The following is a 16,631-nucleotide window of genomic DNA, read 5'->3' as shown; positions in this document are numbered from 1 at the left end:
TTATGTGGCCCTAAGTAACGGTTCTGTGGCCCTCAGTAACAATTCTGTGTCCCTGATTAACGTTTCTGTGGCCCTCAGTAACAATTCTGTGTCCCTCAGTAACAATTCTGTGTCTGTCCCTGAGTAACAATTCTGTGGCCCTAAGTAACGGTTCTGTGGCCCTCAGTAACAATTCTGTGTCCCTGAGTAACAATTCTGTGGCCCTAAGTAACGGTTGTGGCCCTCAGTAACAATTCTGTGTCCCTCAGTAACAATTCTGTGTCTGTCCCTGAGTAACAATTATGTGGCCCTAAGTAACGGTTATGTGGCCCTCAGTAACAATTCTGTGTCCCTCAGTAACAATTCTGTGTCTGTCCCTGAGTAACAATTCTGTGGCCCTAAGTAACGGTTCTGTGGCCCTCAGTAACAATTCTGTGTCCCTGAGTAACAATTCTGTGGCCCTAAGTAACGGTTGTGGCCCTCAGTAACAATTCTGTGTCCCTCAGTAACAATTCTGTGTCTGTCCCTGAGTAACAATTATGTGGCCCTAAGTAACGGTTATGTGGCCCTCAGTAACAATTCTGTGTCCCTCAGTAACAATTCTGTGTCCCTCAGTAACAATTCTGTGTCTGTCCCTGAGTAACAATTCTGTGGCCCTAAGTAACGGTTCTGTGGCCCTCAGTAACAATTCTGTGTCCCTGAGTAACAATTATGTGGCCCTAAGTAACGGTTCTGTGGCCCTCAGTAACAATTCTGTGTCCCTGAGTAACAATTCTGTGGCCCTAAGTAACGGTTGTGGCCCTCAGTAACAATTCTGTGTCCCTCAGTAACAATTCTGTGTCTGTCCCTGAGTAACAATTATGTGGCCCTAAGTAACGGTTATGTGGCCCTCAGTAACAATTCTGTGTCCCTGAGTAACGTTTCTGTGGCCCTAAGTAACGGTTCTGTGGCCCTCAGTAACAATTCTGTGTCCCTGAGTAACAATTCTGTGTCTGTCCCTGAGTAACAATTCTGTGGCCCTAAGTAACGGTTCTGTGGCCCTCAGTAACAATTCTGTGTCCCTGAGTAACGTTTCTGTGGCCCTAAGTAACAATTCTGTGGCCCTCAGTAACAATTCTGTGTCTGTCCCTGAGTAACAATTCTGTGGCCCTAACTAACGTTTCTGTGGCCCTAAGTAACAGTTCTGTGGCCCTCAGTAACAATTCTGTGTCTGTCCCTGAGTAACAATTCTGTGGCCCTAACTAACGTTTCTGTGGCCCTAAGTAACAATTCTCTGGCACTCAGTAACAATTCTGTCTGTCCCTGAGTAACAATTCTGTGGCCCTAACTAGCGTTTCTTTGGCCCTAAGTAACGATTCTGTGGCCCTCATTAACAATTCTGTGTCCCTGAGTAATGCTTCTCTGTCCCTAAGTAACGTTTCTCTGTCCCCAAGTAACGTTTCTGTGGCCCTAACTCTGTCCCTAATACAGAGCGGTCTGCCTCTCTTGAATGACTGGAGGCAAATGAAGAATTCTAAAATGGCCGCTATTTATAGCTCGACCATTACACAGTGCTGGCTGGCTGGCTGCTGATTGGCTAATGCGATCACATGTCATTAAGGAATGCATTATGGGTCAGCGCGCCTTGTCTGCGCGCCTTCCCAGACATCCCCGCTCCGTCGCCGCACATGTCCGCCGCCATTTTAGGAAAAATTTCGATTCGCGCGTCCGAAGTAGGCTATTTTTCGGATTCGGCCAATATTCGACTCGAATTCCACTTCGCCTACTTCGATTCGCTCATCTCTAGTGTTCAGCATTACGTAAACACCTGTGAATGTAGGAGAAGGAGTAACAACATGTTATCTAATGGATTCCTTCAACTATATTTATACAGCACACGAACAATCTGAAAAATGAAGCTCATGTTTATGCATGCTCAGAAAAAGTAAGTACACAGATTATATTGAAACAATGCGTTCAGATACAACAAAAGTGTGCACCTATCCTTTATACTCATATAAAGTGGGAAAAAATTAGGACTCTAGTCAAGTTTTTTTTACTGGAATCCAGGTCTCTGTAAGACATTTCCTTTCACTTCTTGCCCTGCTGACATCGATTTCATCAGACCAGAAGTGGGGGAAAAAGTCCAGAGTTGCTTTATTTGGTCAGTTATAAAACAGCCAATGTGATTCAGTGGCCAAACCACCTTTCATCACGGATACAAAAAAGTTTTTGATTGATCCAAAAAAATCATCAAGAACAATATATATGTATAGGAATTTTTGAGTTCCCAATGGATCAAAGTACATGTAGTAGCTTGTAGTAATCATGAAGCCATTTTTACCCTATATATAAAAAATTGTAAGCTTTAAAGAGTATGTTACCCCAATATTTCATATTCCTGATATGTATCTGTTGTATCAAATATTTGAGTTAAAAAGTATCCTGTTCTCGTATTATTACTTGCTGATCCTGCCAGTCCTACAGCTATCCTCTTTTAAACTGACCACGCTAGGCATAGAAGCACATCAATCCCAGTGTGTAGAGTTTCCTGGCTGTGCTGGGAGCACAGTCTGCCTGTCCTCCAATGATAAGACTTGTTCTGACACCCTCCCCCCTCCGAACAGCTATTCACTGGGAAGATCAGAACACGGCTGTTTCTACACCCTCGCCTCTCTAAGCCCCTTGTGCAGCTGAGAACAGAGATTATGAGATCAGTAATAAAAATGTTTTAAAAAGATATATATATATATATATATATATATATATATATATATACAGTTGTGTTCAAAATATTAGCAGTGTGTTGAAAAAAGTGAATACAGCTCAAAATCCTTCTAATAGCTTTTATTTCCATCCACACAAATGCATTGGGAACACGACACATTCTATTCCAAATCAAATCAAATTTGTGTTGTTCCTCTAAAAAAATTGAAGAAAAGTGAATATTAGACGGTTCAAAAAAAATAGCAATGTTTGTATTCTTCTTTACAAACTCAAACATTCACTATATAAACTGAGAAATGTTTGAAGATTTTGCTTTCCTTTGCATGACTTCATGAATATTTGGTTGTAGTCGCACTGTTTGTGAGAACTGCTGTACATCTGTGTTGCATGGAGTCACCCAACTTCTGGCCCCTGTGATCAGGTATTCCAGCCCAGGATGATTGGACTACATTCCACAGTTCTTCTCTATTTCTTGGTTTTGCCTCAGAAATGGCATTTTTGATGTCACCCCACAAGTTTTCTATTGGATTAAGATCCGGGGATTGGGCTGGCCACTCCATAACGTCCATCTTGTTGGTCTGGAACCAAGATGTTGTACGTTTACTGGTGTGTTTGGGGTCGTTGTCTTGTTGGAACACCCATTTCAAGGGCATTTCCTCTTCAGCATAAGGCAGCATGACCTCTTCAAGTATTCTGATGTATTCAAACTGATCCATGATCCCTGGTATGCGATAAATAGGCCCAACACCGTGGTATGAGAAACATCCCCATATCATGATGCTTGCACCACCATGCTTCACTGTCTTCACAGTGTACTGTGGCTTGAATTCAGTGTTTGGGGGTCGTCTGACAAGCTGTCTCCGCCCACTAGACCCAAAAAGAACAATCTTACTTTCATCAGTCCACAAAATGTTGCGCCATTTCTCTTTAGGCCAGTCAATGTGCTCCTTGGCAGATTGTAACCTCTTCAGCACATGTCTTTTTCCCAACAGTGGGACTTTGCGGGGACTTCTTGCAGATAGCTTGGCTTCACATAGGGGTCTTCTAATTGTAACAGTCCTCACAGGGAACGTCACACCTTCTTTCATATTCCTGGAGCTGATTGTTGGCTGAGTCTGCGCCATTTTGGCTATTCTTCTATCCATTTGAATGGTAGTTTTTCGCTTTCTTCCACGTCTTTCAGGTTTTGGTTGCCATTTTAAAGCATTTGCGATCATTTTAGCTGAGCAGCCTATCATTTTCTGCACTTCTTTATATGTTTTCCCCTCTCCAATCAACTTTTTAATCAAGGTACGCTGTTCTTCTGAACAATGTCTGGAAGGACCCATTTTCCTCAGAATTTCAGAGAGAAATGCACTGTAACCAGCATGTACAACATTTGCTGCCTTCCTTCCTTAAATAAGGGCAATAATTGCCACCTGTTTTTCAAAGAATGAATGACCTCACTAATAGAACTCCACACGGCTATTATTTTGAACACGCCCCTTTCAATGAGTGATTCAATGACACAGAATCAGCAGCATGCATGTCATGACTGTTGGGTCTGTTGGATTTCTATTACTCTACTACACCTGCTAGTAAATTATTTGCCATGTAGAAATATCATTTCTACCAAAAACAGTGATTGATCCGGTTAGTGATGTCTGACTGCTATTATTTTGAACACAACTGTATATATATATATATATATATATATACTGTATATATATTCATATAGTATATATACTCTAATGTTTTACCTTTCATTTATATTTCAAACGGAATGGGTTGTTTCACAAGGTAAGGGTTCGCACATACTTAGATTTAAAATGTAAATGTGTTTTTCAGTAGGCATGCTTCATGGTAGATCCAAACGCTGGTAGATTGTTTGCCTGCTGAGAATTGCACAATTGCTTGGCATGCAGAATATCATTTAATGTGTATCAGTTTGGTTTAAACAGACTTCCATTATCTACTTATAAAAATGGCATGAGTTTGGTTTTCTTTGCTACATGGTTTTAACATTAAGGATTGTTACATGCTTACAAATGCAGAACTACATTTAAAATGTACTTTATGAGATACAGTGTGCTGTAACAGCCCATTTTCAAACTTATGGACTATTTTGTATAAAGGTCTTCATAAAAATGATATATTTTATTACCATTTGTTTTATGTTTTATGAAGTGTCTTTTTAATAGCTCCAAATTTATCTAATGATTACTTATTCATGAATATTTATATATATGTTTTCGTTAATTAAATTATCATTATATTGCTCATATTTACATACATATTGTCCATAAACATAATTATTGTTCATGATTATTTTATGTCTTTAGATCAATTATATGAAAATGTATCATTTTATTATCTTATTTACATTCTTATTTATATTTTTTTGTAGGCATAATGAAGGGGGAGTTGGCTCCTGAATCACATTGGCTATGAAGCGTATTGACCAATTCGATGATTTGAACTGTTTGGCCATTTGGCCAGGAGCACCCATTGGACGGTAGCTTTTTTGAGAGCTGCCTAGCCAGAGCCAATGAGCTCTTCCAATGATTACTTTCTGTTCAGTGCTCTGTATAAATGTATATTGAAGTCCCATCTCCTCTTGGATGTATTTGTTTGGATTAAAAATAGAAATCTGACAGGAGTTCTAGCCTTCGAACTACTCTACAAAAGAAGAGCATTTTTTTTCTATCAGTGTTGCTGTTGGGGAGTTTGGAAAAAACAGTAAAAACCCATCAGGGGTTCAAAGCTTTTCCCATTTTGTCCAAAACTGATAAAAAAAAGTATTTGGTTGGACATACATCTTCAAGGAAACCTTTACTTATTGGAATAAAAATGCTAGGGGGTGTTTTTCAAAATGATTTCTCAGTGAAATAAAGCATGGAGATATGGATGGATGGGATAGCTTGCTTTGAATACTAAAAATGAATTAAATAGCGTTTTTTTCTTCTTGTGGTGCTCAGATGCAGTGAAGTCCCCCTTCAACAATCCTGGAAATTCCCCTGCAACACACTGAATTAAATGATTCAAATCTGGTTTAATTTAGGCATTTTGAGAATATGTTTGGGTGAATGTTTATAGAATAACTATTATTTACACACTGGGTTGTATATACAGCACAATGTAGGGCATACAGAGATAATAGTAGGTAATAGATACAAAAGATAATAATTATGCTTTTCATTTTGCCATGTTTATAGGTCATTCCAACCTGATTTTTTTATACATTTTTGGGGATAATTTTACACCTGAATTGGGTGACATTCATGGACCTTGAATCAAAAAGATCTAATGTACTGTTTGGTCTTCTCAGAACTGAGATTGACCAACAGCTCCCAAGTCTCTCTAGATCTACTACATGTCTCTGGCCTAGAGGTTAGGTGTTTTAAAATGACCTCATCAGCCATTTTAAAAATTTGAAAATAAAAGTGCAGTCTAAGCACAGATCTGTGACCATTTTTGTTTCACTTCATTATCAGGGACTGGCTTTCCTTAAGAGCAAAGCTTAACAATGAGACAATGAGAATGTCTTTCTCTGGCCAAGAGGTCACATTGGACATTGGAGGAATGGCCCTTGACAAGACATAGACGCTAAGCCAGGGGTATTTCCACCTCAGTAACTGTCAGGAATCAGGGAATGACCAGAAAGGTGTGGACTGACACAGGGAAACGCAGGTTTCAGGTATAGTATAATACAGGTTATTATTAGCCACCCAGATATATATATAAACGCACAGTGAGCAAACTAACCTTCCACTAATCTTAGGAGGTGCAGGAACACAGGCGTAGTCAGGGCTGGAGAGGTGGAATGGTCAGGCCGGCCGTAGGGTTCTGTAACGACTGCCTGGTGGTACCTCTAGCGGTCCTCAGGGCAGGATTCCCCAGGGCGCGGAGTCTAAGTCCCAGTCTGCTATTCACCAGGGCCCCTGATGGTGGGGATGGACTTGGAGCAGACAGGAACCAGGTTGCGGCCCCTGAGTACACCTGCTAGTCATAGAGGGATCCGCCAGAGGTATGTGCAGGTACGGCTGGATCCGTGCAGGATGGATGGATGGCAGAGTAGTGAGTGTGGTCAGACGGGCCAAGTCAGCAACGTGCGGGCAGCAAGGTATCAAAGGAGCAGGCAGAGGATGGTCAAGGTCACAAGCCGGGTTCAGTAACTCACAGACAGCGCAGTACAGAGGATCAGGCAGAAGGATGGTCAGGGATGAGCCAGTAGTCAGAACAGGAGACGGTCAACAGGAATCAGAATCAGGCAGGGTCGGCAACAAGGTATCTTCTCACAGGCACTAGGAACAGGATACAGGGGCTCATGGGGAAACATACACCAAGGCGCAGAGCACAGGCCTGGTCATGCCTTATATACACCTTTCTGTAATCAGCCCCAGGTTTGGCTGATTGTGAGCTTCTGGCTGCTAAGAGCACCCGCTGGTCAGCTCTGGTACTGCAGCCCACACGGCAGGAGAGTCCCACCACCAGTGCTGAGAGCACCCGCTGGTCAGCTCTGGTACTGCAGCCCACACGGCAGGAGAGTCCCACCACCAGTGCTGAATCCATTCCTGACAGTAACATAGTGAAACTTAATCATAGAGGGGCCTCGGAAAGCTTACAGTCCCGCTTCAAAGCGGGTGTCCAACATCACCAAACCAGGAGTGCCAGTATAACGAGGGCAGGACGCCGCCCAATGACCCAATCTTGTTAAGGTGTATGGCTCCAGCCAGTACTGCTCCAGCAGCAACCCTGCGGTTCGCCGCACTAACAGGGGCTTAGTCATGGAATGGCACTTGAAAAGACATAGCCACTAAGTCAAGGTTAGTTCCACCTCAATAAAAAAGTGAAACTAAATCATAGAGGGACACATGAATAAACCTGTCTAATAAAAGGTAACAGCAGGCATTCTGTATGGTCTACGTCTGAGTAGGACTTGTATATTTAAGAGTTCCAAACAGCTAACACAAGATGTACCAGCCTCTAAGCAAGACACAAAATGCCTAAATGTTCTCTCCAATGTTGTCATCCAGCTCAATGTAAGATACTAAGGTATGAGCACTGAATTCTTAAACCTTTTCATCTATTACTTGGACCTCCAGGTTGAGACATCAAGAATTGTTCTAATACTAATTTTGTCAATGACTCCTTTTTCTTTCTTTGGGTATTTGAGAAACTTTATTGAATGAAAAAGGGCCTACAGAAGCTTAGTCTTGTGGCAACACTTGCCCTTTTTGGGAGCTCACCACACTGGTAACCTAGAAGATAAAAGAGTCCTCCTACCTAACAGGAAGTCCTCAAGTACAGCACTTTGTTCCATTATATCACTTTGTTTTCTATCCTTCTTTTACATGTGTTATATTAGCCTTCAGCTTGACCCAAAAAACAAGAAAAAATATCTAAGACTGCTTGAGTCACACAATCTGGCATCAACGCTCCTCACAACATAACAAAACAAACACCAAAATACATGAGACTGTAAAGGTTCCCTTACACATCTAAAACAATTGAATAAATATAATGTAAAATGTTATATATATATATATATATATATATATATATATAGAGAGAGAGAGAGAGAGAGAGAGAGAGAGATCTTTAAAATGCATAATATATAGGCCAAAAAATGTCAATACAATATCACAGAGCAATACATTACACAATGAATAGAGCAATTAATTTACAGTCTACCACCATTGCCTACACCCTCCAGCATTATATTCATGTATTCATCTACAAAAGGTCTTCCATTATCTTGCATGCTGATGAAGACGGGGGCCTGGTGGCAGATACCAATGGGGGAGATTGACTAAAACTGGTGCACACAGAATCTGATGCAACTGTGCATAGTAACCAATCGGCTTCCAGGTTTTATTGTTAGAGCTTAATTTTAACAAGCTGACGTTAGAAGCTGATTGTTTGCTATGAACAGTTACACCAGATTCTGTGTGCATCGATTTTAGTAGATCTCCCCCAATGTTTTTTTGTGGATTCAAAAACCCCACTTTCTCAGGTTCTGTAAAACAATAACAGAAATCCCAATGCAATCTCATACAGATATAGAAAGAAATCAGATGCACCACCCTGCAAAATCGGATGAAGATCCCCAATAAAGCTGACCTGTCCCTCCCCCCAAAAAAAACTGGGGCTAAAATTGAAAGACCTTGCAAATCTAACTTATACCTACGGTAAATATCGAAAAAGGGATCGGAGACCAGTCCATTATCCTTAATCAACCCAATCAGCCTATATCTAATCAATGTTTTACGTATGTTGGGGTACCTTCAAAGTCCCATATACAGTACATTACAACATATTTAGGAGATTGATTTCCACAGCAATAAAAAAATACAATGGTGTTCTTTACCTTTTGGTCCAGACTGTACGCCAGCACCCAGTCCTCCTGCTTGGGATGAAACAAGAGACTCTGTATGTAGAAGTTAATTCTGTATTTTTGATATGTGGCTCCAGCATCCGAGCTGATCCATATACTGCTCTCTACATCAGGGTCACTCAACAGCATGATCTGGAAGACAATGGAGATAAAGTATGACAACCAGATACACTGGCCCACATAATTTAAAAGACTGGAGGACAAAAGGCAGCGTGAATGTATATATATGAAATACGAATCCCTTGCATCTTTCCAGATGTGCAAATTATTTTCTGCTCTGCAACTGAAGGGATGAAAAATGGCGGCCGTTTATCATTTCCAAAGGGTGTTCCAGGCTTTCTAAATTTGCCCTTGAGAACGCTCGTGTTTTTGAATACAAATAAACTTTATATTTCATTTCCTGTCTTAAGAAAGCTACACGCAGCTCCTGGTATGTTTACAGAGGGCTAAAAAAACCCGTAATTGGTCTGATTCACAGAGGACACCCATTGTCAAGTGTCTAAGGATAGATACTTTATTTCACCAATAATAATAAAAAATAATAAAGAATTTTGTTGTTCGTTAAACCAGATGACTCTGACCTATCCTTAGACAACGGGCGCATATGCCGATTGAGCCTCAAACAGGTTTTTTTTTAGACCTCCTTAAACGTACCTAGTTCAACCATTCATCATTATTTTCTGCTCTGAAGGTGAAGGGATGAAAGATGGCAGCTATTTATCATTTCCAAAGGATGCCATTGTCAAGTGTCTAAGAATAGATACTTTATATCACCAATAATATTAATTAATAAAGTATTTTGATGTTCTTTAAACCAGATGACTTTGACCTATCCTTATACACTTGACAACGGATGCCTATGCCGACTGGGCCACTAACAGGTTTTTTTAGACCTCCATAAACGTGCCTAGTTCAACCATTAATCGTTATTTTCTGCTCTGCAGGTGAAGGGATGAAAGATGGCAGCTATTTATCATTTCCAAAGGGTGCCATTGTCAAGTGTCTAAGAATAGATACTTTATATCACCAAAAATATTAATTAATAAAGTATTTTGATGTTCTTTAAACCAAATGACTTTGACCTATCCTTAGTCACATGACAACGGATGCCTATGCTGATTGGGCCACTAACAGGTTTTTTTTTTTTCGACCTCCTTAAACGTAGCAGGTTCAACCATTCATCTCAGAGTGCTGCAAGAGGATTCAAGACTGGGACCCTCGTCACGTCAAGAGCGTCCACATTCATCCTCCATGGAGACAGAGTGTTCTCCATCTGCATATGTTCATGCGCAGTAAATGCTCCTAACTCACACGGTGACTGCAACCTAATAGATGTAAGTCTCTTTTTTTCTTATTTTATTCTTTTTTCCTATTAATCCAAACTTTTGGGCTCATTGTCATTTCTTTTGGTCAACCCATTACACAATAAAGGCTCTCCCACCTACCTTTTTTCTTTTCCAGTGAACACTGTGAGCTGTCTCAGAGACCATTGGCCAGTCCCTTTCAGAATTGAACCCCCTTTGACCTCCTTGTGACCACCACATCCTAAACCACATGCAGCTCCTATCATTCTTGGTATCAAGGTTCTTTAAAGTAGATGTAAACCCAATCACAAACATCTCATGTAAGCTGTGAAATGTTATTGTCATTTCAAAAGTCAAATGTTCTAAATATGCAGGTTTCATCAAAAGAATAATTGATGATCCTGTCATGACGTCTCTGTACAAGCATTTCCTGTTGCAGGTTGACAATACTCCTTCTGCATTGGCACTCTGTCACATGGGCTTCTGATGGGGACAAAATCTAGCCATTTCAATACACATTACACAGGCATGATCCACTGTGGTCACCTATTAGAAAATCTGCCCTGAGAAATGCCATCCAACCATTACTACAGTGTATGTAGGCAGAAAAGTAAAGAGGCTGCCAGGGGCGGACTGACAACTCATGGGGCCCCCAGGCAATAGGGGATCATGGGGCCCCTGTGTCCTTGTCCAAACTCAAAAAAGCCTATGAAAAAGGTACCAGGGCCATCTCATGGGGCCCCCGACTGACCCCGGGCCCTCGGGCAGTGCCGAGTTAACAAATAGTCAGTCCGCCCCTGGAGGCTGCAAGAGATCAGTAGCACTGAGATGATAAAAAAGATGAAAAAAGGTATAAAAAAAGTGTTTTATTTAAAAAATAGCAGACCTTTCACTTTCTGCTTCCCAGCTCTGCCTCCAGCAGTAGCACAAGGTAAGGAGGGTGCACTGTGATATAGAGATGGGTGGGGGATTCTTGAGTTCTAATGGTGGGTGGCCTTGACATTTGATGTAACGTGGGGAGTGGGATGCTCTGGACATTTTTCAGATACAACTGGCCAGGGCAACCAAGATGCTGATGTTGCCTGCAATGAAATTGAGTTTGACACCCCTTCTTTAGGAAGCTAAATGTGTTTCAGTTAGGGTTTCAATAAATTTTTTTTTAAGTGTATTTCAGCATATTGTGAGTAGATCAGTATATTGAGATTACGTCAGATTGTAATTTAGTACAGGGTATAGTAATCTAGGGAAAATGTAGGAGTCTGTTAATTATTGTTTTCATTCTATGTATGAATGTAAAAAACCTACTGTGTGTAGCAGCCCCCCTAACACCTTCCTGAGCCCCCTCTCAATCCAGCAATGTCCAGGTGAGCCTCGGTTCTCCAGAGTCTCTCATTCCTGATTGGCTGAGGCAGCAGCAGAAGCCATTGGCTCCCAGTTCTGTCAATCGCAGCCAGTGAGTCAATCAGGAGAGGGAGGAACAGGGCCAAGCTGAGAATCTATATGTAAATGTACATGCAGAGCCAATGCTTGGGAGCGCGCCTGCTCAGGTACCCACATATCAAGCTGCTTGCTGTGGGGGCACCTGGCAGAAGGGAGGGGTCAGGGGCACCAACGGGGGACCCGAGAAGAGGAGGATCCCGGCTACTCTGTGCAAAACCACTACACAGAGCAGACAAATATGACATGTATCACTTTAAAAAGAATAGGCTCCCTCAGACATGGCGCCCAAAGTAATGAAAAAACATATGCACCGTTGTACCTGAAGCCTTAGAGCTTAGAGTCTTAATCAATCTCTTTAATATGAATAATCCTCTTTCTAACCATTTAAACTTTGGGATTGAGTCCAATTCTTTTTTAAAGCATGTACATTTTAACAACTGTTTAATATATCGTTGATTTACAAATACACAATCAATATGTGAATTCAATACGTGACAAAGGATTCCTAGAGAACTATGGAGATTATGCAGAGCCACTGACTGCTTTGAGGCTTGTTTTATCTGACTGAAGCTGCAGACTGAGCCATCCTCCTGCTGAGAAATGTGAAATGGTGGACCATGGAGGACCTCTAAAGTTGTGCACACATTGAATGATCTAAGGAGCTTTTGCTTTTAGCACTCAAAGGCTTTGTAAATTATTAAGCAAGTTTCATCACAAATCAGGGATATTCAAAAGAAAAAAAAATCATGTTAAATATAAGATATAAAACCATACCAAGCTATTGCAAGATAAAACTAGAGGAACCGTTATGGTATACAAAAATACACGGTAAGAGAATGCATCTCAGAGGCATATTGTTGGTAATTAGGGAGTGTCACTGTAAAACCACACCCAGTTTAACAAATTCCACCACTGAAGACCTGAATAATGATCCAAAGGTAATTCGGGACATACCTGATATGCTCCTTGATCTTACTTTACAAGTCCAGGCATAGACTGTCTTTGCAGCTTAGTAACCCTTCTCCAGAATATCCAATACTAAACAACAAAGTTTTGTTCCAGGACTGTGAGTAGATGCTTTGACACTTGGACGGATGCCAATGGAGGGAGCTTGCCACCACTGACCGTCAGCTTTGGTTTGTGGCTGACTTTGCATGGACATTGGAGGTAGGACTGATCTATTCTATAGTGAGCTGATCCAACTCGGTGGTGCTTACTAGAAGAGGGAAAAAGGCTGCAAATAGATATCTAGTGCTCTGCACCCTAAATTACTACTGTCGGGATGTTATCTCATGTCATTGGTGTTCTGCACTTAGCAAATGTCTTTCAGTAATTCATTTATTTAGAGGTCATGTTTAATATAGATATTTACAAGCATTGGAGCAGCGGATTTACTATAGAGGCCATGTCTAATATAGATCTATACAGGCATGGGATCAGCGGGCTGATACTGATTTACTATAGAGGTCACGTCTAATATAGATCTATACAGGCATGGGATCAGCGGGCTGATACTGATTTACTATAGAGGCCATGTCTAATATAGATCTATACAGGCATGGGATCAGCGGGCTGATACTGATTTACTATAGAGGCCATGTCTAATATACATCTATACAGGCATGGGATCAGGGGGCTGATACTGATTTACTATAGAGGCCATGTCTAATATAGATCTATACAGGCATGGGATCAGCGGGCTGATACTGGTTTATTATTGAGGCCATGTCTAATATAGATCTATACAGGCATGGGATCAGCGGGCTGATACTGGTTTACTATAGAGGCCATGTCTAATATAGATCTATACAGGCATGGGATCAGCGGGCTGATACTGATTTACTATAGAGGCATGTCTAATATACATCTATACAGGCATGGGATCAGGGGGCTGATACTGGTTTACTATTGAGGCCATGTCTAATATAGATCTATACAGGCATGGGATCAGCGGGCTGATACTGATTTACTATAGAGGCCATGTCTAATATAGATCTATACAGGCATGGGATCAGCGTTGATACTGGTTTACTATAGAGGCCATGTCTAATATAGATCTATACAGGCATGGGATCAGGGGCTGATACTGATTTACTATAGAGGCCATGTCTAATATAGATCTATACAGGCATGGGATCAGTGGGCTGATACTGATTTACTATAGAGGCCATGTCTAATATACATCTATACAGGCATGGGATCAGCGGGCTGATACTGATTTACTATAGAGGCCATGTCTAATATACATCTACACAGGCATGGGATCAGGGGCTGCTACTGATTTACTATAGAGGCCATGTCTAATATACATCTACACAGGCATGGGATCAGCGGGCTGATACTGATTTACTATAGAGGCCATGTCTAATATACATCTATACAGGCATGGGATCAGGGGGCTGAATTACTATAGGGGTCCTATCTACTATAGACCTATACAGGCATTGGATCAGGAGTTTGATACACTATGGGAGCTATGTAAACTATAGAGCTATACAAACATGGGATCTGGGGGCTAATTTACTATGTCCACTATAGAGCATGAGATCGGTGGAATGATTTACTATAAGGGCCATGTCTACTATTGATTTACTGTATACAGAGATCAGATATGATCTCATCCCTGTATAAATCTATAGTAGACTCAGTTTCTATAGTAAATCATCCTGATGATCCCATGTCAGTATTGATTTATAGTAGGCTCCTATAGTAAATCAGCCCTTTAATCCCACCCTTGCATAGCTCTATAGTAGATATGGCTCCTATAGTTAATCATCCCCCTAATCCCACCCTTGCATAGCTCTATACTAGATATGGCTCCAATAGTTAATCATCCCCCTAATCCCACCCTTGCATAGCTCTATAGTAGATATGGCTCCTATAGTAAATCAGCCCTCTAATCCCACCCTTGCATAGCTCTATAGTAGATATGGCTCCTATAGTTAATCATCCCCCTAATCCCACCCTTGCATAGCTCTATAGTAGATATGACTCCTATAGTTAATCATCCCTTAATCCCACCCTTGGATAGCCCATTAGTAGACATGGCTCCCCTAGTTAATCACCCCTAATGAGTAATTCCATGTGCCATCATCCACTCAATATTCACTCTACATTCACCCTGCATCGGTACAAAAGACTGTTCTCCTTTCCTGCCCCAGCCCCCTCTTCCTATCTGAATAAATAATTGATGGTACATCTCACTAATCATGAAGACAGTGAACAGAAAATAAGGCAAAGCTTAGATCCACACGGGAGACACACCAGTACAAATATGACAAATTCCGGCAAATTGCCCTCAGCCAGAACATGTTAGATTGCCGGCACTAGAAGAACCTGCGGGAGGTTTTCTGTTGTACATAAAACACATCTGGCGACAGCTCTCTCAGAATCTGCACGCCATAAAATTGCTTTATGTTCATGAAGTTGATGTACAAAGTTGTTTTTTTCAGAAACTCTATTAACCTTTTCATCGCGTGACAGGCTCATAATATTAAATGCAACAGCCAATAAATTAAAAGCTGAAATTTAATCTGCTTCTATTTTGTCTTCCCCTGCCCCCCATCCCCCCTCATCAACATTATAATTAATTCTCTAAATAAAACTTTTTTGCATTTATTACATAACTTTAGACCGAGTGATAGCATCATTAGATCTCTGTGCTTCTCTGTCTCCCATTGGGGAGATTTCCCTTCACTTCCTGTCCCATAGCCAAAACAGGAAGTGAGAGAAAAACTCTTTAAATGAGGAAATTACAGGTTGTCACCAGAAGTAGCGGCCATATTTGAAAGCTTCAACTCTATTCCTGTTCTGGTGACAACCCAACATTTTGTATTTAGGCAAAGCTTACACCCACTGGTTCAGAAAAAGTTGAATGAGTACAATTTGCTGTCATATGGTGCAATGACTTCTGCAATATCCATAATGTTAGTTTTATTTCTAACCTTCTCATCTCTAAGAGCTGTAATTTGATGAGGTCAGTGCTGACCCTTCCCCAAGTTTGCCAACAACCTGCCCGAGTTGTTTCCAAGCTTCCAAGCTGTATATTGCTCAATGCGCTCCATGTCAATCATATTTTCCCATACACAAACCACAGGTCTGTGTAGCATGCAGGTGGCATGATTTGGGTCAGACATTTCAGGGTCAGGGGTGGACTGACCATTTGGAAACTCGGGCAGTGCCCGAGGGCCCGGGGTCAGTAGGGGGCCCCATGAGATGCCCCTGGTACCTTTTTCATAGGCTTTTTTGAGTTTGGGCAAGGACACAGGGGCCCCATGATCCCCTATTGCCCGGGAGCCCCATGAGTAGTCAGCCCGCCCCTGTTCAGGGTTGATTTACTAAAGGCAAATAGCCTTTGAAAGGGATTTGCACTTTGCATGAGATTCTTCCCCAGTGTTTAGAGAATGTGGGGAAAACTCACTTTGCAAAGCATATCCGATCAGATGCAATAAATAAATAAATAAATAAATAAACAAAACAGTATTTTTGCTTGCCCATGATTGGAGGATGAAAAAAGCAGAGTTCCACACATTCACTAAGCTAAGGTAAATTCCCTTACAAAGAGCAAATTCCCTTGCAAAGTGAACAGGCTGTTTGCCTTTAGTAAAGCTACTGCATTATCTTTGCTTGCAATATACACATCTTTGGGATTTGTGCAAGTTGTCCAAAAAACAGTGAGAATTTTTTGTTTTAGGGTGAAGGAATAAGCCATCATTTTTCCTTTCAGAACCACTTTAGCTGCTTCCCAGTAAAGCACTGGAACCTGTTTGTGGGGAGAATTGTAATAATCATACTCCAATAATTGAAATGGTTTGGAGACGTTTTAC

General features: G+C 41.2%; 1 protein-coding gene across 1 annotated transcript in view; it reads right to left on the bottom strand.

Annotated features, from left to right (window-relative positions):
- Positions 1-15,278, bottom strand: part of SORCS3 (sortilin related VPS10 domain containing receptor 3) — a 539,459-nt gene extending 524,181 nt beyond the window's left edge. Inside the window, exons 1-2 of the mRNA XM_089660701.1 lie at positions 15,165-15,278; positions 9,035-9,193 (exon numbers count right to left, since the gene is read on the bottom strand). Of these exons, the coding sequence (XP_089516827.1) occupies positions 9,035-9,193; positions 15,165-15,278 (273 nt within the window). The remainder of the gene's footprint in view (positions 1-9,034; positions 9,194-15,164) is intronic.
- Between the last annotated feature and the right edge of the window lie 1,353 nt (positions 15,279-16,631).

The sequence above is a fragment of the Staurois parvus genome, unplaced genomic scaffold (genome assembly GCF_062004578.1).
Source record: "Staurois parvus isolate SC_StPar_1 unplaced genomic scaffold, SC_StPar_1.0 ptg001263l, whole genome shotgun sequence".
NCBI classification, from domain to species: Eukaryota; Metazoa; Chordata; class Amphibia; order Anura; family Ranidae; genus Staurois; species Staurois parvus.
The sequence above is the reverse complement of the archived record's forward strand: the minus strand, read 5'-3'. Positions and strand labels throughout refer to the sequence as shown.